General features: G+C 42.5%; 1 protein-coding gene and 1 long non-coding RNA gene across 5 annotated transcripts in view; one reads left to right on the top strand and one right to left on the bottom strand.

The window, feature by feature from the left end:
- LOC115527791 overlaps window positions 1-10,871 on the top strand; it is a 53,542-nt gene extending 42,671 nt beyond the window's left edge. For 2 of the 4 annotated variants that reach the window (XR_003973026.1, XR_003973029.1), the window contains exon 3: window positions 9,862-10,871. This is a non-coding gene — a long non-coding RNA (uncharacterized LOC115527791). Of the gene's footprint in view, window positions 1-5,925; window positions 6,203-9,861 lie in introns of those variants that run through there. The other 2 variants (XR_004344267.1, XR_003973025.1) reach the window with 2 other exon arrangements.
- Window positions 10,872-13,611: 2,740 nt separating this feature from the next.
- On the bottom strand, window positions 13,612-19,598 carry HHEX (hematopoietically expressed homeobox). The gene is made up of 4 exons (XM_030335610.1): window positions 19,137-19,598; window positions 16,805-16,983; window positions 16,544-16,594; window positions 13,612-14,747 (listed from the first exon to the last, which is right to left on the bottom strand). The coding sequence occupies exons 1-4, from the start codon at window positions 19,498-19,500 to the stop codon at window positions 14,529-14,531; spliced, it is 813 nt and encodes a 270-aa protein (XP_030191470.1). The 5' UTR covers window positions 19,501-19,598; the 3' UTR covers window positions 13,612-14,528.
- Window positions 19,599-25,995: the final 6,397 nt, after the last annotated feature.

Raw genomic sequence — 25,995 nt, forward strand, 5'->3', positions numbered from 1 at the left:
AAACAAATTGTATATACATACCATGGAACATTATTCAGCCACAAAAAGGAATGATGTACTGATACATGCTACAACATGGATGAGCCTCAAAAACATTCAGCTAATGTTTTAGAAGCTAGACAAAAAAAAAAAAAAAGACCACACTTTGTATTATTCCATTTATGTGAAATATCCAGAATAGGTAAACCCATAGAGACAGGAAGCAAATTGGTGGTTTTCAGGAACTGATCAAAAGAGGGAATGGGAAGTGCCTGCTTAACAGGTTCAGGATTTTATTTTGGAAAAACAAAAATGCTTAGAAACAGAATAAAGGTGGTGGTTACACCACTGTGATTGCACTAAATGCTACTGAATTGTTTATTTTTAAATGGTTAACTTTAGGGGCACCCGGGTTGGCTCAGTTGGTTAAGCATTCATCTCTTGGTTTCAGCTCAGGATTCGTGGGATTGAGCCCTGCATCCAGCTCTATGCTAACAGCACAGAGCCTGCTTGGGATTCTCTCTCTCTCCCTCTCTCTCTGCCCCTCCCCCACCCAGGCTTTCTCTCTCAAAATAAATAATAAAATAAAACTTAAAAAAATTAAAATGGTTATTAACTTTATGCTATATGAATTTCACCTCAATAAATAAAAATTTTGTTGAGTATAAATTATACCTAGAAAATATTTACTTTTTCTGTGAACGTCAATAAAGATTTGAAAAAATGGAAAAACATAAGCCTCCAATAAATTCTCTATTGTTTTAATCTAAGATTTTGCCTAATACATATACTGAACTAGTATAATGTAAAATATAGATGGACTGGAGGGCAGGGCACATGCTCCTCCATGTCAGATGATTCAGACAGCAAAACACTTAGAGCTTCTTAAATTGCTTCTCAGATTGGGTACTTTGTACATTCTGAGCCCTTTCATCTGTGGTACAAAAGTCATGAATGGGAAAACCCAGATACGGTAGAATCTAACGTAAAAGCTAACTCTTTATTTTATTTTATTTTATTTTATTTTATTTTATTTTATTTTATTTTTATTTTAGAGAAAGAGCACGTGGGGGAAAAGGGCAGAAGCAGACAGAGAATCTTAAGCAGGCTCTAAGCTCAGTGTGCAGAGCCTGATACACAGATGGATCCCAAAACCCTGAGATGATGACCTGAGCCGAAATCAAGAGTCAGACGCTCAACCGACTGAGCCACCAGGCACCCTACGACCCTGTTCTCTATTCACAAAGCTAGCCCACACCTCAGAAGGAGAGAGTTGATTATCTGTAAGGATGAGCAGGAGCTCTCATCCTTGTGCTGCTGAAAGCAAACTCTAGTCCTCAAACTCAGCTACAGATATATGAAATACAAAAACCAAATTGTAAGAACATTATACTTTATCCAAAAACCAACATATTTTTAGACATTTAATATAGTAAAAGGGCCAAAAACGATTACTGAACAAATGGGATACTTGGTTAGATATTTCACAGAAAATTTTTATTTGGTTCTTCACTTCATACTGTGGGGCAAAAGAAATTAAGAGTTAAATGTAGAGAGAAGGAGCATCGGGGAGAAGGGAGAGTCTTAGGAAGAGTTTTCTTAAGTCAGGTAAATGCTTGCTCATTGCTCTCTCAATGAGGAAAGACTTTCTAAGCTTAAGAGAAATAAAGGAAATCATCGCTACATTTGACTACATAAAATTTCTCACATAAAAATTATAAGCACCTTTTTTAGAAACTAAGAAATATTTCTGTAATAAATAAAACAAAGTCATGTCCTCCAACATAAAGAATTCAAATAAATCCATATGAAAAGGACTGAGGCATGAAATGTAATATGCTAAAGAAGAAAAAGCAATAGATAAAATAATTCAATTTTTGATAAAAAAAATTAAACATAAAATTAAAATATATCATTCCGCTCCTAGACCATTAAGAAAGATTAGATAGATAAGCTGCCTCACTGGTGAAGGTGGGGTGAAATGAGCCTTGTTCTCTCCTGACATAAACTAGTAGAACTTTCCCAGGAAATAATTTTACAATAGTTATCAATAATATTCATCCTTTTGGCTCAATGAATTGTTTTCTATGAATGTACTCTAGAAGGAATGAAACTGAAATGGAGGCAAACTGTGCTCATTTTAGAAAAGTTACAACAACAAAACAATGTCATACAAGCCAACGATAAAAGAATTAAGCAATTATGGCGTCATTACATAAGAATACATTATGTAATCATTAACATGATATTTATAAAAGAAAGTATTTATTTATATGAAATGTTTTAAGGGGCGCCTGGCTGGCTCAGTTGGTAGAGCATGCAACTCTTGATCTCGGGGTCATCAGTTCAAGCCCCACATTGGGCATAGAGCTCAATAAAAACCCAAATAAATAATTTTAAACACAGATAACAAAATTGCATGTTCAATATACTCTTAATTATGATAAAACATAGGGAGTGAATTGGCCATATCTATCTAGGTACATGCCACTTGATCCAGCAATTCCAATTCCAGGAATTTGTCCTAGATATGCTAGAGCAGAAATGACGTGTATACATGATATTTATCAGAGCATTGTTTGTAATACCAAAAGGCTGCAAACAACCTAAATGTACATTAAATGAGTTAGGATTCAGACATAAAAGGGCATACAATCCAGCAGGGTGGGGGAGGAGGAAGAGGAGGAGGAGAGGAAGGAAGGAAAGAAAGAGGGGGAGGGGAGGGGAGGGGAGGGGAGGGGAGGGGAGGAGAGGAGAGGAGAGGAGAGGAGAGGAGAAGCAAGGTGGAAGAGGAGTTCTATCCATACTGATATGGGAAGGCCTTCTAAATCTGGGGTGCTGGGGCGCCTTGGTGGCTCAGCTGGTTGAACGTCCAACTTTGGTTCAGGTCATGATCTCATGGTTTTAGCCCCGCATCGGACTCCATGCTGTTGTGTGGAGGCTGTTTGGGATTCTCACTCTCTCTAATCTCTCTGACCCTGTTTGTACTTTCTCTCTCTCTCAAAACAAATTTTTTTTAAGTTTTTTTTTAATTAACCCATCATTGTTTAAAAAAAAAATCCATTGCTAAGTGAAAAAGGCAAGATAGAGAAAAGAATGTGTAGTACAGTATGATTTGTATTGAAGCAAAAGAGAAGGAGATAATTATAAATGTCCTGGCATATATGTAGATCATCACTGGAAGACTACCAAGGAAATCACTAAGAGATTGTCTCTAATGGTGAACTATATGGCTGAGGTAGGGAAAGAAGGATAGGAGGGACACATATTTTTTACTCTATTACCCTCTGTACTATTTATATTTTTAACTATTCAAAAATAATTTTAAGATGGAAAAAGTCATAATTTAAAATTATTATACACATAAACATGTGGAGAAAACAAAACAGGAAATATCCTAAACTTTCTATACAATTTAATCCCTATATTGGTGGGATTATAGGCGATTACTGTTTTCTTCTATAGACATAATTTTTCAAATATTTCACATTGAGGATATATGGCTTTCATAACCAAGACAGATAGATAAACAGACTCATACAAAAAGATCAGGTCCCAGTGCAGTCCACCTATTTAATCTGTAGGTAACTGAAACAGCCCTTATCTACAAGGCAGATAATAGAAAACAAACCGTTGTAATTGTAGTAATGAAAACAGAAAACAAAATTGAATAACCACTACTCTTAGATGATGGTAAAAGAGGTCTGTGAAGATTCCAAGGCACCTTTGGGTACCTTCCCTAATTTTCACTTCAAGAATGATCATTTTTCTTTTCCTTTAAGAGGCATTTTCAATGATCTAATCATACACTCAACTTTACATGGAGGACTTTTTTTAGCTCCAAATAAAACAAAACAAATAGAAAAAGGAGTGGAAGAAGGAACAGCAGGGTCGAAGGAGCAAGAGGAGGAAGGAAGACAGCTGGCCAACCACAGACCTGCATAAGATGGGCAGAATGACCCCAATGAAACCAGGTAAGATGGACACAGGCACAGCCCAGGAAAGGGAGAGATGGCAGCTCTGGGTATGGGATGCTAGATAACTTCATTTGCTTGGGATACATTATTTTTTTTAATGTTCATTTATTTTTGAGAGAGTGAACGTGAACGAGAGAGGGGTAAAGACAGGGGGACAGATGACCCAAAGCAGGCCCTGTGCTAACAGTGGAGAGCCCAGTGTGGGGCTCAAGCTCACAAACCGTGAGATCATGACCTGAGCCCAACTTGGATGCTTAACTGAGCCACCCATGCACCCCCCAGACACTTTGATTATTGTTCTTTTTTTTTTAGTTTTTATTTCTTTATTTTGAAAAAGACAGAGATAGCACAACAGGGGGAGGGGCAAAGAGAGAAGGAGGAAGAGGGAGGTTCTTAAGCAGACTCCTTGCTGTCAGTGCAGAGCTAGACATGGGCTCGAACTCACAAAACTGTGAGATCATGACCTCTGCTGAAACCAAGAGTCCGACACTTAACCAACTGAGCCACCCAAGCGCCCCTGATTATTGTTCTAACCACACTATGTTGTGGGGTGAAGTGGGCACAAGAGGCCAAAGATGAAAACGAGGAAAGAAGAGGGCATTCATTGGTGGGGCAATTCTAAAATCAGGGCTGCCTTAGCTGGTTATTTATAACTTTGGAATGTCCATGTGTCATTAAATATTCTGCTGTGGACTGTTTGGTTAAGAGCTTTTATAAAGCCTAACTCAGGAACTGAAATGGAATGGAGCCATCATATAGCAAAAAAAATCATACTTGTACCTGCAATAGAAATAGGTTTCTCATTATTTTTTTTTAATTTTTAAATATTTATTTATTTATTTATTTTTGAGACAGAGAGAGTACACATACAAGCAGGGGAGGGACAGAAGAGTGAGGGAGAGAGAGAATCCCAAGCAGGCTCCAGACTCAGCACAGAGCCCTACCTGGGGTTTGATCTCACTACCATGAGATCATGACCCAAGCCCAGATGTAAGAGTCAGATGCTCAACTGACTGAGCCACCCAGGCGCCCCCAGGTTTGTCTTTAATATTGGAAATCCAAAGTACGTTTTTGACTCTGATCTTTAAAGTCATGCTACTGTGTCTTATTCAAATTTATATCCCCCGTGCCTCTCATAGTCCCTGGCACATAGTAGGTACTCAATAAATGTTTGCTGAGTAAATGGTTGAATTAATTTAATAATTTGATGGAAGAATTGTAATCAACATTTGAGTTCATTTAAATACTCTATTATTTGGATGGACAGCCTGGGTATTACTAGGAATGCTTTACCTGAGAACACTTCCCTGGGGTGAGCTGTTACAAGCTTTAATAGAGACTGGGCCTTGACTCAACCCTAGAACTGACAGCAAGTAGAAAGCCAACCCAGCTCAGGAATTTGCCAGAGGGCCCACAAAATGAGAGATCCCTTCTACCCCTCATCACCTCAAATGCATAATCACTGAAATTTAGGAGATTAATATGTTCTTTAGAAAGATACAGAACAGGTGTGCCTAGGTGACTGAGTCGGTTGAGCATCGGACTCTTGATTTTGGCTCAGGTCATGATCTCACTGTCAAGAGTTGGAGCCCAGGGTTGCGGTGTGGAGCCTGCTTAAGATTCTCTCTCGCCCTCTCCTTCTGCCCCTCCCCCACTCACACAAGCTAAACATGGCTGAGCCACCCAGGTGCCCCTAGAATAATTTTTTTAAATTTAATCTTCCTGAATGTAAAAATTAGGTAGTAGCTTAGCTACTAATATTCCCAGTTCTCCTGATATGTGATGGGCTATAGTCACTTGTTTCTTGACAATGCGCCCTGGTCTTTCTGCCTTTTCTCCTCTGCAGCTAGGAGTTGCACAGTTGTAATTCTTTGAATTACATATGGATCATGCCTTTTGAACAGTAAGTGCCTGGTTATAATATGTGAACAGTGATATTGTTTTTAAATGTGTAAATTTTGCGAAACAGTTTTTATGTTCAGATGGATTATTTAAAGTAGCATGAAAATTCATACAATGAACTACGACACAGCAGTTGGAATGAACAAATGACATCACACAATAACATGGATGAATTTTACCAACAAAAAAGTAAACTAAAGAAGCCAGAGACAGAAGAGAGCACAACGGTAGGATTTTATTTGTATAAAGTTCAAAAATCAGCGAATGAATCTATGCTGTTTAGAATCAGGGGCGCCTGGGTGGTTCAGTCGGTTAAGCATTTGACTTCAGCTCAGGTCATGATCTTGCGGTTTGTGAGTTCGAGCCCTGAGTTGGGCTCACCGCTGTCAGCACAGAGCCCACTTCAGAGTCTCTCTCTCTCTCTCTCTCTCTCTCTCTCTCTCTCCAAAATAAATAAACATAAAAAAATAAAAAAAAAATAAAAAAAGAATCAGCATGGTGGTTTTCCCTGGAGCAGCCGTGGGGACAGTGACCCAGTGACTGGAGATCGAGTAGGTCTGTTCCATGCTATCATATGGATTCCAGTTACATGAAGTATTCATTTTTTGCCCATACACCCATGATTGTGAACTTTGTTTTATGTAATTATAGTTTAACAAGAAGCTTCCTTAAAAATAAAAATAAGAATAAAATGACACCATTTTAAAAAACAATTTCATTTGTTAAAAATACATATTTTATAAACATGACACTTCAAAAAACTTTCCGAAAAGGAAACACCACACAAATGTAGATAGGTTTTAGTGTCTCATGTTCCGACAGGACGGATAATACTGAATAATGGCTAAGATTCAGGACAATATATTCAAGAAACTGCAGGCTTAAATTCCCTGGTTACCACTAGCATTGTGCTTTTCTTAATGCCTGAAATGACATCTGAACAAGGGGCAGCCGCCTCGGGCAAAATGGCATTTGGGTGATTTCAAAGACCTTAATGATGTCAGGTAATTGCCTGAGGAAGCTAAAAATTTTACCTTCAATTAACTAATCAACAGCACCATACATCATCATGACTATCTCACTGCCTTCCACCTACATACTATCAGGTCAATATATGGGAGGCAGGTGTCTAAGAAACCACTTCCTCTGGACGTCTGAGCCTGCACTCAGGGGCCATTTTTTAAACATTTATTGAATTAGTCTGGTCTAATTTACAATTAATGGAAAGTCTGTAGTAATGCAGATTCCATAAGCAGCTAAGGAAGGCTAAAACTTTGAACCAGAGTGTGAAGCAAACATGTTTTATGTTCCTTCTACAATTATTTCTTTGCAATTCATGGAATACTTTAAGAGATCACTGAAAACATTTGGGTTTTCCTGCTTCCATTTGCTAAGTGGATGGTGTCAATAAAAACAGTAGTAATAACCACAAATGGTGTCATTTTTCAGCAAAATGGGTATATTTTAAATAAAACTCTTGATTGAAATTGAGAAGTGTGAATTTGAAATTGAACAAAATTGCCAAATCTGAAGGGAAAAAGAACCAATATAAACCCACAAAAGCACTTCCTCTTAATATTCATGTCAGTAAGAAGAGGGGAAGAACATCTTCTTTTAGTGCTTGTAGCCTTAAATAGACCTCCTGTCCCCTGCCCCCACCCCACCCTTACCCAAGCCCAGCAGACTCTTCCTCACTTGCAGCCCCTACTATGCTTTCTGCTGTGCTCCTGGAACCATCCAGGAAAAGCTGTGTTTCCGTGGCCAATGAATAGGAAATATAACAAGAGTTATATGATACATGGTTTTCGCTCTCATTCCATAGTAAAACATTTATTAAAAGCTTACCACATGTCCAACATAGTGCTGGATGCAACGGACACCATAGTAAGCCGCTGCACTGCTTATATATTCAGAAGCTTGTGGAACATTCATCAGTGACTCAGAGAAGAATAAATGTAATGATACTAAACATTGCATATAATAGGAACACCAAACAACATGGACCAGTGGCAGCCTCTTTTTTAACAGTAAAAGTATAAAGCATATTTTATAATGCTCATTTCCTCAGAAAACTGGAATAGTGCTCCAGTTTATTGGTTTCCTAGTGTAACAGAATAATGTACCACACAGACAGAAACTGCCTATCCCCTATACTGTATGGTAACCCCTTCCGAATTTAATGCTAGACTTAAATTAAGGCAAAAAGATTACATAAAATGAACAGAAAACCCCAATGCTCCTCTTATAGCTAGAATTATACCCTGCTTGACACATTCTCAAGAGCACAAGAGATTAAACAAGGAAGTTCCCATTACAACAATGACTAGTAGAGTAAGTGAGGTTTGGCACTTAACTTTTTAGTGACAGTTTCCTTATCTGGAAAATGGGCAAATAACAGTATCTACCTCACAGAATTTTTGTGAGGATTAAATGATAAAAATTATGTGAAGGACTTATATAATGTTAAAATGTTAATACATAGGAAATGTTCGATATGTGTTCATTCGTTCATTTAATGTATTACTTGTGGAGTATGTATGATGTGTCAGGCTGGAGATATATATGTAGCAGTAGACAAAACACAAATATTCCTACCCTCATGGCATTAACATTTCAATGAGGAGAAATAAATAATAAATAAGAAGATTACATTCAATTATAATAGGTGAAATAGAGAAAAGCAAATTGTGGGAGGGGAATAGGGAAGACAGGTTGTGATTTTAAATAGAATGGCTAGGGAAGTCCCAGCCTAGCGAGGTGAGGGAGACTGCCATGAGGATGGGTGTCTGGGAGAAGAGAATTCTAGAGAGAGGAAACTGCAAACCTAAAAGCGAAGAGCTCTATGTAACTGTAGGGAGAGAATACCAGTCCATAATCCCTTCTCCAAAATTCTGGAAACAAAACCCTCTGAAGATTCTAGTCATACTTATTCCCCGCCTTCTTTCACCTCCACGTCAACCAACATGACCATGTCTCTCCCTGGAACAGCATTCCATCTCCTTTTCTCTGCAGGAGCCCCTGGAGGGCTCTGCCATGACACTTTGTGCCTGTACCTCATAGCAGTCACCTCCACCACACCCCAGTGCTATTAAGTGCTTGACTCCTACAGGGACAACTATTATTACCCTTCTATTATTGCTTATCCTGGTCCAACAAAAATGAAAAAAAAAAAAAAAAAAAGCTAAAGAACTGTCCTTAGAGGGATGAGGGCAGGATATTAAGACTCCAACAATAACATCTTCCTCAAAGGTAGGATCTCCACCTGAAAGCTGAGCATTTCTATATGTTTGAAGAAAATCTTGGCTGTAATTGTGACATATAAAGAATTTTTATTCTTTTTTTTTAATGTTTTTTAAATTTACTTTGAGAGAGAGAGACATACAGAGCACAAGCGGGGGAGGGGCAGAGAGAGAGGGGGAGACAGAATCAGAAGCAGGCTCCAGGCTCTAAGCTGTCAATAGAGCCCGATGCTGGGCTCGAACCCGTGAACTACAAGATCATGACCTGAGCCAAAGTCGGATGCTCAACCAACTGAGCCACCCAGGCCCCCAAGAATTTTTTATTCTTAATGGGGAAATAAAATGAATAAGGAAGTAAAATCCTGGGGGGCAGGCGGGTAGATGGAGTGGAGAAGGGAAAGGAATAAACAGAGAGGGAAGGAAGGATGAAGGGCATAATTAAACTATAAAAGAAAAATATAAACAAGTTTCACAGAGACAAACTCAATAGGTATTTCTCTTCCTGTAAGTACTTTGGGGAGTGCAGGGTACCGTTAACTTTTTCCTGTAGTTGTATTTGGAAAGTGTGTTTTAAATATTTAAGATTCTGAATGATACCAAACTTCCCTTTCAAATTAGAAAAAAAAATCTAATGGTTAGAAAATATGCCTTAAAAAATTGTTTTTAACGAGAAGCTGTCTCATTGGCTTTCACCTGGAAAATCGTTTGAAATTGGCAGTGACTTTTTCTTTTTTTTTCCCTTTTTTTTTTTTTTTTTTTTTTAGTAGCTACACGTTAAAGTGTTCAGTCACCTCGAAAACCTCGAGGCAACTGCCGGATGTTCCAAAGTCAAGATCCTCCACAGACAGGAAATGCCTCTGCCAGCTCCAAGGTCTCCTCCCGGCAGCCCTCTCCATTGTCTGCACAGATTTGTGTACATCCGACTGAAAAGATTTACCGCCTGCTGGAGCCAATCAAAGAGCCACCTTAAAAGAAGGGAGTCAGTGAGGGCTTTCTAGTTTTTCTAGCTAACACTTAGTGCCCATTCTGTACCACGTATAACGCTCCCTCTCAGGTGAGCTGCCCACCTCTCTAGGAACTGGGGCTGAGAATTCACATTTCCCAAGGTCCCCAACCAGCAAGAGACGTAGGAGACTCGTCAACCATACTTGCAGCTCTGCTCTTATCCACCATGGTATAATTTCTGCAATAGGTGTCTCCACAGCCAGATCTGAAGGGGTAGCTGCTGTTCGGAGGACCTTGGATCGATTTTGGTGGGTGGTAGGAATCTCCAAAGTGCTTGTCATTTGGATTCAACAACAATACCAAAAAATGTATCAAGGGACTGAAATTCGATTAGACAAGTACAGAGTCCAGCTGGAATCTCATGAAACCCCAAGCGATGAAAAGGAAATGTTGGTATAACATCTGATTATTTTTACAAGATACCAAACTCCTAACCATTTAGAAGCATCCTGGGTAACTGTTTGGTTCTCCACCTTCTGTCCCGTGTTAGGAGTCACAAAAGCCTCACCTCCAATCACAGATTTAAAGGATCATTGATATTCGATTTTAAAGAAAAATCTAAAGAGTGAGCTTCTGAGTTCACGTCATCTTCCAGAAGGCAGTATAACTGGAATGGGAATTTTGGTAAAGACAGTCTGTCCCCAACAAAATGCACTTCCCCCAAGTCTGAATACATTTTCTTGAATCTCTACCCTGTCTCCATTAAGTAAAATGAATATTCACAGCAATGAAACCACCACCAAAAAAAAAAAAGTTGTCAGAAATGTTGAAAGAGAATAGGTACTTTCACTATCAGAGATGGTTTCCTCTTTTCCCACAAGATGTTTTATCAGCTTTCACCCTGAGAAAACCATAAAAAGTAAGAAAAAGTAACCTTATGCAATAGTTCTCTAAATAAAATACTACACAGCAGGCTAGTCATCCCTAAAAGGGATGTTGTTTAAAGAGTCAAAGTACATCATCCAACAAAATCAATATCCTATTAAGTTAGAAAGGGTTCTGAATATCAAAGACCGACGAACTGAATAACTTAAAGTATAAGTACATGACCCAGGGGATTAATCACACACTGTCATGGTGAAATTAGGGCAATTCTTCCAATCATTAACGTTTTGCTTACAAAAATGTGCTTTTCTGTTTGTCTTTCTGCTAAATGATAACCGTTTTCAAGTTGAATCTCCTGATAAAAAGAGTTAAAAACAAGACAGGAGTTGTGCTGTAAAGGTCATACATGCTGCTTCAACATGAAATAGCCAAAAGACAAACAAATGAAAAATGCCTGGATTGTAGGAAGAATTTGTAAATATTCACTGGCAATCTTCAATGGGGCATTTTGAAAACACGTAATGCCAACCTGTGTCCTGAGAACACTGTATTTCTCCCAGTGAACATGCTCTTGATTCTTAAGAATATGTCTAGATTCAGGAGCACCTGGGTGGCTCAGTCAGTTAAGCGCTCAACTTTAGGTCAGGTCATGATCTCACAGTTCATGGGTTTGGCCCCCATATCAGGCTCTCTGCTGGCAGCACAGAGCCTGCTTGGGATTCTCTCTCTCTCTCTCTCTCTCTCTCTCAAAAATAAGTAAGAATTTTTTTTTAAAAAGAATATATTTAGATTCAGAACACGAGTAACTTGATGAGGGTTGGGAATAGCTTTAAACTGGAAAACACCCTGGTTTCAAGAACTGTCTACTTTAAAACAAGATTTCACCCTTCAACTTTTCTAGTGCCAATCAATACATAAGCCTGTATTTCTCTGCTTGATCATCATGATACAGTTATTCCCAAAAATAAACATTAACCAGAGGTTATCTCCGGGAGTGAAACACACACCAACTGATTTCAGGATTGCTTTAATACCATATTAGGCCCACAAGCCTCTCATTTTCCAAAACTCTGATACTGACAGTCCCTTTTTCAAATAAGACTGATTATGATCCTTGAACCTGACATGTAACCTGTCAGGCAGGGTCTGGGAGTTGGGAGCCTGCAGCTGATGGGAAGGGAGACCCTCCAATTGGAGGTCAACTTTGGGCCCCAACATTGAGAAGACACAGAGAACAGGGGGAACAATAAAGAGCTTGAAGTGAGTTGGTAACTGGGGAGTTGGAAAGGATCACGTGGATCAATTAGACCATCTTCCACAGATGAGAGAACTGAGGCCAAGAACTAAAATTCCAACCCAAATCATTAAATTTCCAGGCCAATTCACACCTCTCTGCTTAAGGAACTGGTACTAATTTTCTCAGAAATGTAAATTCACAGGCAATTCCAGGAGCCTTCCTGAAATCTAAGGAGGAAGAATGTGACAACTCTCTAAAAGCAATGACCTTTTCACTCTGTCTTCACCTGAGTGCTCATGTCTAGGGAACCAGAGCCCTGGTCAGCCATGCCAGGGGTGAAGTCATTCCTTCAGGAGCCCTCAGGAGGCACCCAACTCCACAAACAACTAGAGGCCTCCATGAAGGTCCAGGCTAGAAGGAAGAGGTTTCTGGGCCTCTCCCCCAACAGGCCTCTCATCGTTTTCCTGGAATGTCAGAGACCTGATGGCTCAGGTAGGCAAGCAACTGTATGCAATCCCCGGGCTAGTCAGAAACCTCAGGCCACCCTTTCTCTCAGCCCCACACCCACCCTTACCTGGGCGCTTCCATTCCCCCATCTCACAATACCCATTCCTCGGCCCTTTGGCCCCCCCTTAGCCATTAGACTCTTGCTCCCACCGGCCTAGACAAGGCCCTTCTTTCTCCTTCCTCCCTCTCAGCCATCCCCACCTCCTGCTCTCACACCTACAGAAGTTACTGGAAGGGAAGCAAGTGAGAAAGGAGTGAGGGGGTATAGGTATAGGTATTAGGGCCCCACCTGCTTCTACACCTTGGAACAGTGGTTCTCAAAACTCAGGCACTCCGACCAACAGCTTTGACACCACCTGAGCCCTTGTTGAAGTGCAAATCCCGTTCCCACCCAGACCTGCCAATTAGAAACTCTTGTCGACTGGCCGGCAATGAGTATCAAGAAGTCTGCAGGTGCTTCTGAAGCTCGCTGAAGCTTGAGACCCGAAGTCTCGGCGCAAACTACCTCCCTGCTCTTGCCCGCCAGGCCCTCCCTCCCCCTCCGCGGACCCCCCCTTACCCTGGCTCGGCCGCCTCGGGATGACGCAGTGTTGACTCACGCGGGTCAAGGACGGTGGCCCGGGCCAGGCTGGGAGCCGAGGTGAATCAATGGGGTTCGGCGGCCCCGCGCTCAGCCGCGCGGCCGACCTCGGCCCTCGCTCTTCCCGCCACCCGGCACGCCGGGGTTTCCCACCTGCAGCGCTCGGGGGTCCGCGGGCGGGAGCCTCCCCCTGCGGCGACGCACGCACACCGAGCCCCTCCCCTCGCCCTCCCCCTTCCTTGGGGAAAGGCCCAAATCTGTTTCCAGGAGCCCACCCACCCGCTGCCTCGCGCAGCCCCGCGCCCAGCCCCGCGAGGCGCTTGCGTTTGTTTCCCTGGAAGTAAGAGAGGTCCGACTAGATCAGTCGTCCCACCGATGGGTTTATTTTATACACAAGTTACTCATTTAAAAAAAAACACCAACAACAACACCACCACCACCGTTTTGGCCTTTTTTTTTTACAGCGAAAAAATTATATATACACACATTATAAACACTGTTTGATATAAAACACAGTATCTACAGTCTACTTACAGTTAATCAACTTGCTACTTCTAGTTCGTCTGTGATTAATTTTAGTCACCGACGAGTCAGTTTGTCTGCTTGATTTGTACTGTACTATTCCTTTAACACCTTGGTCATATAGGTACTTAGTGACAGTGCAAAACAAGCATTTAAGATTCTTATCAACTATTTCTCTTTGACAAAAAGAACACACACATCCCCGAGACAGAAGCTCTGAGATCACTTTGGATTTAAGGCAGCAGTATAAGAATGTAATATAAAAGTAAAGAACATTTCCTTTAAAAATATTCCAAGGCTGCCTGAAATGTGGGCCCCTTTTCCAAGGCATACCTCTGGATCTGGGATGCCCTTCTGCTTTTCCATTAAGTAGGATGTAGATACAGATTGTAGAAACGTCATTCAAGAAGATCTTATTAAAATCTTTAAAGTTATAACTTAAAAATTTAACAAAAAATTCAAAAATTACTTTTTATAAATAGAAAAAACAATTTCCTTTTTAAAAAGGGGGTGAATCTAAGCAGTGAAGAGTCCCTTCATCATTCAACCTAAAATCAGTACATAAACCATTTAAGTCAAAATTAAGGTTTCAGTGTAAGTTTGCTGTTTAGCCAGTGCACCAAATATTTTAGGTTTCCAGAATACCAGAAAATTGATTCCCTTTCTCAGAGTTTTCCAGTATCACCTATGGAGATTCTCTGTAGCAAATGTTATTCCCAAATCCAGTTTTCCGAACATGCCAATGTCTACGGTCATCATCCAGCATTAAAATAGCCTTTATCGCCCTCAATGTCCACTTCCTGATCAGAATCCTCTGAAATCTCTGACTCAAGGTCTTCCTGGGAGGCAGGGGAGGGCGAACACTGAGAGCTATCTAGAACACCTTTATTCTGCTCACTGGTCAAGTCTTGCCTTTGGTCACAAGGATTGTCCAAACTTTCCAGTTCTTCTTTTTTATTGCTTTGAGGGTTTTCCTGGATGAAAGGAATGAAAGTGAAATTGGTAGGCTCGTGAAATATGGAGGCATAAGAGACGTAGATCAGAATGTGTTTTCATTCTTTATCGTCTTTAAAATGTTTAGTTTATCTATTGCTTTCAGCTATAATCTTTTTATTCAGAAAACACATATTTGTGCTTCTGTCTCACTTTAGAATAAAAGTGCCTGTCACATCAGAGAAAGATCATGCTCTTGTGAGAAAAGAACAAGCAGTCACAAATATAACTAAATGGGTTGTGTCAAATGAACACTTAGCTCCAGCCCAGACTCATGGTCTCAAGGTTCTAAGAGTTTAAGGGAGAAGGGAAATCAGATTACTACAGATACACACTATCTTCATTCTTCAAGTATTTTTAAACCTTGCCAGTTAACAGGGTCTCTTAGCCATTTAAAAACTATGAATGCTATGTAGTGAATTCAGGAGAAAGTTTCAAAATCATTAGATTGAATCCTTTTTCCTCCATTTTCTGGACTAAATTTATAAACTTATAAATGATACGGAGCAACTTACAAAATCATGGCAAAGGTAAAAATGAAAAACTGAAAGAATGTTGCCAACTGCAAAGGGAGACAATTCACTGCAATTTACTTAAAACCTGGAGAAAATTTCTGGAATATATATTCCCACACATTACATAGGAACCGCTATTTTAAAAATTCCTGGTAAACTGCAGTCAAATCTTTGACCAAGAACCAAATAAGTGAGTGAATTCTTAATCCTGTTTGTCTAAAATAGACATAAACACTACAAAGAAATATTATGATATATTGCTATGGTTTTTTTTAAGCAAGACTATAGAATAATATATTCACCAGGCTTGCAACTAAGTAACAAATAGATGCACAGGGTCAGAGATTGAGAAGGAATCTGCAAATTTTTAAATGTTAGAATAATGAAATTATGGGATATTTTCTGTTTCAAAGTGTTGGGACACCATCTGATTTTTAATGAAAAAGTTATGATTGCTAAATTTAAAAATGCACACTGCTTTCAATTTCCCCACTCGTATTACTGTTTCAAAAATATTTTATTTATTCTAAACTGTACATACACTGACAAATGAACAATACAGCAATTGTCAGATAACTATGGAGAAGACCTGCAGATTAGAACATCAAAAACAAATCTTTAGCTTTAAGTCAATAGAGGTTTTTCAAAAACTGAATTAGCCTTTACTTTTTATCGCATATTGCGTAACAAGGTCATTGGAAAAAAAGACTGTTAGTAAGTTTCAGCTTGTATATTCTCTTACATGTCTTATATTCATTTTAAGAGCTGGCATTAGGTGGGAAATAATTTTAAACTCTTTGATATTTAATTCTTCTAAAAACAGTGCAAACAAGACTGAAAGGTGTTTATTTCCTTATATTTACCCTTGAGCTCTGCCTGGTTTTATTATGGCTGTGTAAATAAAAGAAACAATTTTCTCCCAAAGATAACTGCTTAAGTCATTTACTGTCAATTACTTTATCTTTCCTGCGTTAATTAGATAAACAACATATGGGGTTTATAAAACAATTAGCCCGGAGTTTTACTAGCCAGTGTGTGAAAACCCAAGCATAATTGATATAGGAACTGCATTAGGTGCTTTTAGCATTACTGCCACCTGAGCAACTCATCCTGAATTTCAGCAAGACTATTTGCCTTTTTAATCAAGGTGAAGAGGTTAAATAGTCTCTCAAATGACTTTTGCATACAACCCATAACAGGCTTCGCATTGAGATAACATGATAAAAATATTTATTTCCATAGAAACACAACCATGTCGATACCTGTTTTAGTCTTCTCCATTTAGCGCGACGATTCTGGAACCAGGTTTTCACCTACAGGAAAGACAGAAAGAAAACTTGCCACGAACCCAAGGCGCCTGGGGGGGGGGAAATGGAGAAGCTGATCCGCGGCTGTCGAGCAGATCAGCGATCCTGGCGTTAGATAGCGCGATGAGACCCGCCAGAGCGCGAGGTGGCTCCAAGTCTGTCTTCCGCCCGCGACCCCCGGCCCAGGAATGGCCCCGAGCCCACAGGCGCGCTCACCTGTCTCTCGCTGAGCTGCAGCATCTTGGCCAGACGCTTCCTCTCCGGCGGAGAGAGGTATTTCTGGGTCTCAAACTTCTTCTCCAACTCGATGGTCTGGTCGTTGGAGAACCTCACCTGGCCACCTTTCCTTTTATGCAGAGGCCTCTGCAAGAAAGGGCTCCAGAGCAGAGGTTTGCCTAGGGGAAGCGAGAGAGCAAGAGAGCCTAGGGTTAGTGGGTGACAGCCTTGGAGCGGCCAGGCCCTGGGAGTGACAAAGGGGAGTAGGGGACGCAGGAGGACACTCAACCAGACATGTTCACATATGCCCACCCACACAAGGACCCAATACGTGCCCAGCAAGACACATACATACCCAGCGACAGAAACACGCAAAGTCACACACACATACGCTGCATATGCATACAGACGACCCTTGTACACTCACAGACACAAACGGCCATCACACCCACAGCTGGATTCAAGCGCAAATCTTTTGACCCCCAAAAGAACACCCACTATAAATTGAGCTTAAAAATAAACCCTCTTGAACGAGTCGCTCTCGAATTTATACACAACTCTTCTCACTTCTAGGCCCTCTCACTTGGTGAGCCGCACTTTCCAAATACCCAGAGTCTGTCTGTGTTGGGAAGGAACCGGGCTGTTACACTACCCAAGGCGTTCCGGCCCGGGGCCGCGGGCAGGAGCCTGCTTGGGAAGCCCTCGGGCCAGGCGCCGACTCTAGGCCGTTCCTGGAGCTTCCAATCCTAGCTCCAGGGAGCAGCGGCCTCCTCTGATTTCACACCCGGCGGCGGGGGCGGCCAGTTAAAGCTACCCCGTGGGCTATGGCAACATTTCCGTCAATGTGTTTCCTGTTGGTCTATCTCGAAAAACCCTTTGCTTCCTCCTGCGCGGTCCCAGCAGTAACCCAAGGAAACCCAGGGCGCGCTCTGTGAAAACGTTCACCCCAGGCCGTGCCCGGCTGAGGGTCCCGCTCTGGCCCCAGCAGGCGAAGACAGTCACGCCGGGGGTCACCGCCCGCACCAAACCCTCGAGGCTGGAATCAAAAATACAGTAAAATATTTTTTTAAGTAAAGAACTAAAATATAATCCCCTCCAAATCTGTCTAACGATGAGAAAGGGGGGGTGGAGAGCTGTGCTAGATGCCGCTTCATAAACATGAGGTCATTAAAATGTTAATTAATGAAAATGCTAGTCTGTCTCTAGGGTCCCTACAGAAGCTGCCAATAGCTGAGAGAAAATTTAAAACCCTGGTGGCCCAAGGCAAGGACCCCCCCCCTTTCTTTATTTCCCCCTGGGCTTCAGATGCCAAAGACGTCAAAGGCCACCCGGAGTGCGGCTCACCGTTGGCTTATTTCTTAGGCCGCGCACTGAGGGGGACAAGCCCCGAAAATACCATATGCCCTAGGTGTCCTCACTGCCTTTTCTACTCCAAAGACCTGTCAGTCAGTCCGTCCGTCCGTCCGTCCGTCCGTGGGTCTGCAGGCCTGCCCCCAAACACTGAAAGCTGGCATTGTTGGTTTGGTTTTTTTTTTTTTTTTTCCAGATTTTGCTTACGTCAGGCTTCAGACTAGTGCAAAACAGCCTCGGGGAAAAAAAAAGGAAGCAACTGGTTATTTTAGCTGCCATAAAGTCACATCCCACACAGAGGAAATGAACAATATCAGAAAAACGGATCCCGGCTATCAGAAGTCGAGTGTTTCCTGAATTTGTCTGTATTGAGGATGTCGATAAAATAATCAGCAGCGTGCACTACTCCGGGGGAAGGGTCTGCTTCATGCAGCCAGGAAAACACTTAACAGCTTCTGAAACCAGATTTACTCCTATCGAGAACTCAAGATTTCCTGTATGAACGGAAAGGGTCAGGCTCTTTCACTGCACAAGCTTGTTGAACCAGGTCCAGCCTCGTAACCACCCGGGCCCGGCAGCTATCCCTGCCCCATAGGGCCCGCCCGGGGCGCCTTGGCACTCCCTTCCCGGTCCCTCCAGCTAAGGGGACCCCACCCCGAGCGACACACGCGCCCCAAGACTGCCTTCGGCCACAAGCCCCCGTGGCAGCGCCAGAGGTCTCGCCCGGGCCCGCGCGCCCCGACGCCTGCAAGGTGCAGGAAAACCAATCTGAGTCATGGTGCGGTCAGCCCGGCCGCGCGCCACTGGGGCCCGCGCCTCCTGTCCCCGCGCGCGCCCGAGAGCCGCTTTTCGATCGCTTTTGCCACAACTTTCTATTGCCTCCCACTCCGCCCCCGCCGCCTCCTGGACGCTGCCACCTGCCGGGTGGCGCCTTCCTCGCCGCCGCCGCGGCTCGGCCCCGCCATGACCCGGGCCGCCTTACCCAGGGGGTCGTGGCGGAACAGGGCGTGCGTGTAGTCGTTCACCGTCCGCGGGAAGGGGTACAGAGGGCCCCCGAAGCCGCTGGATCCGTAGGCGGCGGCCAGCGCGGCAGCGGAGTGGTGCGAGAAGGCGGGGTGGATCGGCGTGGGCTCGTACACCGGGGTCCGGTAGGAGGACACGAGGCTGGTGAAGGAGGAGTTGGGGGACGGCAGCGTGGGGGCGGGGGTGGGCGCGGCGGGCCCGCGGCCCAGGATGTCCTCGATGTAGAACGGCGTCGGGTGCGCCGGCTGCAGCAGCGGCGTGGGCGCGTACAGCGGCACCCCCACGGCACCCGCCGCCGCCGGCCCGGGGTGTGGGTACTGCATGGCTCCGCTGCGCTCCGGCCCCTCGGAGAGCTGGCGGCCCGCGCCGCGGCGCTACATTTATCCGCGCTCCGCGCTCCCGGCGATAGGCTCTGCCGCCCACGGGGTGGGGCCGCGCTCTCTGGCCCCTTCCTGCCGCCCGGCCCTGCGGCCAATGGCGCGGAGCCCCGGGAGCCGCCTCCCGCCCCCACCCTTGGCCCGCCCCCGCCGGCCGAGCTCCCCGCCCCCCGGGACGCGCTCGCTTGCAGCCTTTTAGGACCCTGCGCCCCGGTCCCCGGCTTGCCGCCGCCGTCGCTCGGGGTTCCAGGCACCCTGGTCCGGGAAGCCCTCGAAGGAAGCCCAGGGCCATGTCCGTCGTGGGAAGACACGAGGAAAATAGTGCCTGGAACACACGGACCCAAGTGGTCCCAGCCCCTGTCGGGAGGCAATTCTGCCGAAACTCGGGGGGCACTGGTCCAGGACCGGGCCCAGGGTGACAGGGGCCTGTCCCAGGCACGGAGCAGCTGGACTCGAGCCTGGCAGGCGTAGAGGCCGCTGGCAGAGCCGCGCCTTCGCAGGCCTGAGAGTACTGTCCCCGTCGGCGCGCTCGCTGGAGTAACGGTGGCACTGGCTGTTGCCCGGGGCGTCTCCGGAGCACGTATTGGGAGAGTGCCCTGAATTCCTGGGGCAGCCCCAAGGACAGAAATCCAGCCCTTAGCTGCGTCCTACTTGGGGTAAGGACGACTAGACTTCAGGGGCTCCGGGCTCGTGGTGGCTCCAGCCCCTTTCATTTGTGGGCCCCCGCACTCAGCCACTTCCGTGAGGACGCTCGCAGAAGCCGCTTCGGGGAGGAATCAAGGGAAGGCCTGGGTCTTACGGCGCCAGGTAGAATTTGTGCAGTCTTCTCCGATCCAGTGGGGTTGCTCTCTGTCCCCTATCCCCGGGTCCTGGGGTCGCAGCTGCGCGCAGCACTGCTTTCCAGTTTTGCACGTGTTTTCTATTGAATCCGTGGCTCTACCCCTTGTGGCCTCGGCTCTGTGCGGCTCCACTCGCCTGCGGGGCAAGGGGGCATTTTCTTGATTGACGCCCTCCTGCGGTCGTCACACCTCGCGGTGAGCAGTTTCTGCTAAGGTCCTCCGTTAATCGTGGAGATGCAGATTGCCCAGCTTTTTCTGTTGAGATTTTTTATTTACATCTTGGAACTATTTTCCGACTACAGCGGGGTGGCAGACGAAGAAAGAGTGGATTGGCGTCTGGTTGAGCCGAGTTCGAGTTTCACTGCGCACATTTCTGTTGAGCAATTAGTGTGTGTCAGCAGTGAACAAGACAGATGTAGTTTCTGTCCTGTAGTTTCGCCTGTCTGACGGAGGCGAGAAACAAACTTTAATGCAATGGCTTATGTGTGTGCTAGGAAGGAGAAGTACATAGTGATCTGAAACTTTACAACCGAGGGACATCACCTAGTTGGGGGAGGGGGTTTGTTAAGGGAAGGAGAGTGTTCTCCAAGGAAGTGATGTTTGCAAAGTGAGTAGTTGTCAAAGAACCTAGGGAGGGACGAATATTCCAAGTTGAAGGAGTAGCATGTGAGTGTGGTCAATGAAACTTTGGTCAAGTCATTTTCCCTGAGCTTTTCTGAAACATTTGGAACTTAGCCTAAAGGCTCCTAATCTTTTGGGGGTGGAGTCATAGGCAACTTTGAGAATCTGATGACAGGCAAAAGCTACAAGCACAGACAGACCCAGTGAGCGTAACATGCTATCATTTGAGTTAAAACATTAGGAGAGGGCAAGGATATTTATCTGTGCCTTTGCTCTAGTATGTGAACTATCTCTGGGAGAATACACAAAAAACTAGTAACATCAGCTGTCTAGGAAGAGAGAGGTGGATTTGAAGGAAGAACATGCTATATACTTGGAATATTGGGAGAACTGAACCATGTGGGTGTGTGACCTATTCACAGAATAAGTAGATCCTTGAAGAAATGGCTGATTCTAGGTCTGGGGCAGGAAAAGTACAAGGTAAGCCCAAGGCACCTTGTGCTAGAAACCACAGAAAGGAGACAGACCGCCTTGATGAGTCTCCCATTGGCCAAATTTGGGGTGGTTTAAGCATCAAAAACACATTTTGGATTATAACACATTGAATATAACAGTTCAAAGTATCACTCTCTGTAGTGATTCTCAGAGAGAGAGGGATGGTGAATGGTAAAGCTGAAAGGATGTCAGCTAACAAATGTAAAACAAAAAGCTTGATAAAATCAGACATGTAATCATTCATTCAAGAAAGAATCATCTTTAGGGATGCCTGGGTGGCCCAGTGGGTTAGATCCACTGTGGATTTCAGCTCAGGTCACAACCTCACAGTTGCTGGGGATCAAGCCCACCTTGAGCTCTAAGCTTGGTGCTGACAGTGTGGCGCCTGCTTGGGACTCTCTCTCTCCCTCTCTGTCTCTCCCCCACTCATGGGCATGCTTGCTCTCTCTCAAATAAACAAAAATTAAAAAAAAAAGAAGTATCATCTCTCAAAGTAAATAAATAAAACTAAAAGAAAGAAATACCATCTTTGGACCAGAGCCATGGAGTGAAACATCATGGAGAATGAGGATTTTTACATCTCAGGGTATCACACCAATTGATTGGATTCTAGATTAAAGGGGGAAAAAGACTATTAAAGACATTTTGGGAGCAATAGGGAAAAAGCGAAAATGAATTGTACACTAGATGACATTAGTAAATTAATGTTAATTGTGTTATGTGTGATATTGGTATTGTGTGTAAAATATCCTTATTCTTGGGAGGGGCAGGCTAAAGTATTTAGGTGTGAAGGGTCATGACATCTGCAACTTTCAAGTAGTTCAATACGCCCAAAACATACATGCACATACACACACGTATAGATAAACAGGGTGATAAAGCAAAGTAGAAAGTTCTTCATTGGTGAGTTTAGTTGAAGCTTATACTAATGTCCATTGAACTAGTTTCAGCTTCTCTGTAGATTTGAAAGTTTCCAATATAAAACTTTTTAAAGTATGATTTCAGATGTTAAAAAATGAAAGCAGTCTCATTTTTTGAAGGTAAAAATTATTTAAATTGTTTGTTAAGTCTGCATACAAGTTGCCCCTGGAAACTATCCATGGAGGGCTATTTGAGAATCATTGGTCCCTCTGTGGTCCGTTAGGATGTTGTGCCCATTCCCCCAGTTATTATTCTCACCGCATGGCTTGATGGAGAATTCAGGCAAGTGTGCTCTTCTGTGTACCAAGGACAGAGACAGGATTTGGGGACAAAGAAAGGACAATTATTAGCTGAAGCTCAAGGGTGCCTTCAAAAGTTATGTTTGGGTCTTCAAAGATTCGGACCCCAAAGAACTAACCAGGTAACTGATTATTGTCTACTCACAACATATTTCTCCCTTGTCTTTGTTTTTCTTTTCCTGCCCCTTCCACCCAGCAAGCAATTGAGATGATTACTCTAATTTATGCAATGCCTTTACAGTAAATCACTAGCCAGCTGTCATTCTCCATCTTCAAAAATTGTATGAGTTTATAGTTTATTCTGTGCGTGACTTAGCAGCCAGCCAAAACGATGTAAATCTACAAACCTTCCAAAAATAAATACTAACATGCTAGGAAAATAATCACTGCTATAGGAAGAGGAAGCATCATCCCTTTCTTTGATTTAGCCACAGACCCTGTGAGGTAGATGGAGATCTTAAAAGGCATTGATATAACATTCCAACTCCGCTACATAATGCTCACCAGCAAATTGAAGCACTTAATTCTGTTAAGCTATATAACACTACCTCTTCTAAATCCAGTCGTCAGATCCATGTTCATTTTGCTATGGTTAAAAAAAAAAAAATTACAACCACATTTGTGAATGTCACATTTATTGAACTACATAATTTTTAATATCACTTGTGTAGGTTTTATAGTTTGTTTTATTGTTTTAAAAGTCATTTGGGGCTCTAAAAGAACTAGATTTTTCCGAAGTTGTCCTTATAATTTTTTTTTCACACAGTCAGAACTAATAAAACAAAACTGTTATAGCTATTTAATTCAAAATCTCTTGGAGTTTCAATATTTTTTCTCTGCTGGATACTAAAACCAATAAAGCTACATGAGATTTTAATTATATTCTGAATTAAACAAGACCCTCTCCAAAAATTTGGCACCATTTATTTTAGTCACTGCTATTATAAAAGAGACCAAACTTTGTAGGAAGGGAAGGTGGGTCTCACCTCTAATTTATCTAGTAAAAACTTAGGTAATTCTTTTTTCCAACTTCTTTTGTTTTTAACAGATATTTAGTAAGTGAATTAAGAGAAATAAACTATACAAATAAGCAAGTGCAACTTATTTTCAATAATTACACATAGAGGTCAAACTTCAAATTAGCTACAGCTTGAAAGCATCTATGGATTTTATGATAGCAATTTGGTCCCCTTTTTAAGTTTGTTTATTTATTTGGGGGTGGGGGGGAAGAACTGAGAGAGAGGGAGTGAGAGGATCTCGAGCAGATTCCCTGCTATCAGCATGGAACCCAACCATGGGGCTTGATCCCATAAACTGTGAGATTATGACCTGAGCCGAAATCAAGAGTCAGATGCATAACTGACTGAGCCACAATTTGGTTCTATTTTTACTTACACTGAAAGTTTTATTACCTTCAAGTGCTGGGATGACTAAATCATTTATTAAATCACATATCAAATCATTGTATTATTACATTTAATTAAAACTTGACAAAATCTAATTACTTAGTGTTTTAAGGCTTTACTAACTTGCAGAATACTAATGTTATTAGATACAAATGTCTCATCTGCATCATGGATGGGATCAGAGCTCTGGAACACATGGGCAGTAATCACCATGATATCGACCCAGTGATGTTTATATTTCACATATTATACCGTACTTAGCACTGTAATGTGGATGTACTGATCAAGAACGGTTTGATGAAGCTTATGCTGTTTATTTGCTCAGTTAAAAAAGTGATGAAGCACTCAATAATAAAAAGATAACCCCGTTTTTTTAAATGCTAAAGATCTGAATAGACATTTCTCCAAAGAAGATATACAAATGGCCAATAAGCACATGAAAAACTATTCTATGTCACTACTTATCAGGGGTATACAAATCAAAACCACAATAAGGTGCTACTTCATACCCACCAGGGTAGCTATAATAATTTTTTTTTAATCAAAAAATAGCAAATGTTGACAAGGTTGTGGAGATGCAGAATCCTCAGACATTGCTAGTGGCAATGTAAAATGAAGCAGCTGCTTTGGAAAACAATCTGACAGTGTCTGAAAAGTTTATAAATCTTTTATTATTTCTTCTTTTGTAAGAGAGAGAGAGAGAGGGAGAATCCTAAGCAGGCTCCATGCTCAGTGCAGAGCCCCATGTAATGCTCAATCCCAGGACCCTGGTATCACAACCTGAGCTGAAACCAAGAGCCACCCAAAAAAAAAAGTTTAAAAATAAAGTTACCGTATGATCCAGTGATTCCACTCCTAGACACATACCCAAGAAATGAAAATATATGTCTGCACAAAAACTTGTACACAAATGTTCATAGCGGGATTATAATACCCAAAAAGTGGAAACAACCCAAAAGTCCATCAACCTATGAATGGGTAAATAAAACATGGTGCATCCTAGCAATGGAATAATATTTGGCAATAAAAATGAATGAAGTACTAGTGATACATGCTGCAACACGGATGACCTTTGTAAACACTTTCCCTGTCATGCGACTTTATTAACTGATATTTTTACCAGTGTTATTGAGAAACGGTTGACATACATCGATTGTATAAGTTTAAGACATACAGCATGATGATTTGATAAACAAATATTGTGAAATGGTTACCACAATAGGTTCAGGGAACATCAATCTTCTCATATAGGTACAATAAAAAGAAAAGAAGAAAATATTCCCCTTGTGATGAAAACTCTTAAGATTTACCCCCTTAACGACTTGCTATATCATACAGTATTGTTAGCTATAGTCATCATGATGTACATTGCATTCCTAGCACCTATTTATTTTATTTTTTAATTTACATCCAAATTGGTTAGCATATAGTGCAATAATGATTTCAGGAGTAGAATCCAGTGATTCATCCCCTACATATAATACCCAGTGCTCATCGCAACAAGTGCCCTCCTTAATGCCCCTCGCCCACTGAGCTAATCCCCCCACCGAAAACCCCTCCAGCAATCCTCCATTTGTTCTCTGTATTTGAGTCTCTTATGTTTTGTCCCCCTCCCTTGTTTTATATTATTTTTGCTTCCCTTCCCTTATGTTCATCTGTTTTGTATCTTAAATTCCTCATATGAGGGAAGCCATATGATATTTGTCTTTCTCTGACTAATTTCTCTTAGCATTATACACTCTAGTTCCAGCGAGTACTTATTTATCTTATAACTAGGATTTTGTACCTTTTAAACATCTTCCTCCAATTCCTTCTCCCCCCACCCCCTACGTCTGATAGACACAAGTCTGATCTCTTTCT

Source organism: Lynx canadensis, chromosome D2, assembly GCF_007474595.2.
Source record: "Lynx canadensis isolate LIC74 chromosome D2, mLynCan4.pri.v2, whole genome shotgun sequence".
In the NCBI taxonomy this organism is placed as follows: domain Eukaryota; kingdom Metazoa; phylum Chordata; class Mammalia; order Carnivora; family Felidae; genus Lynx; species Lynx canadensis.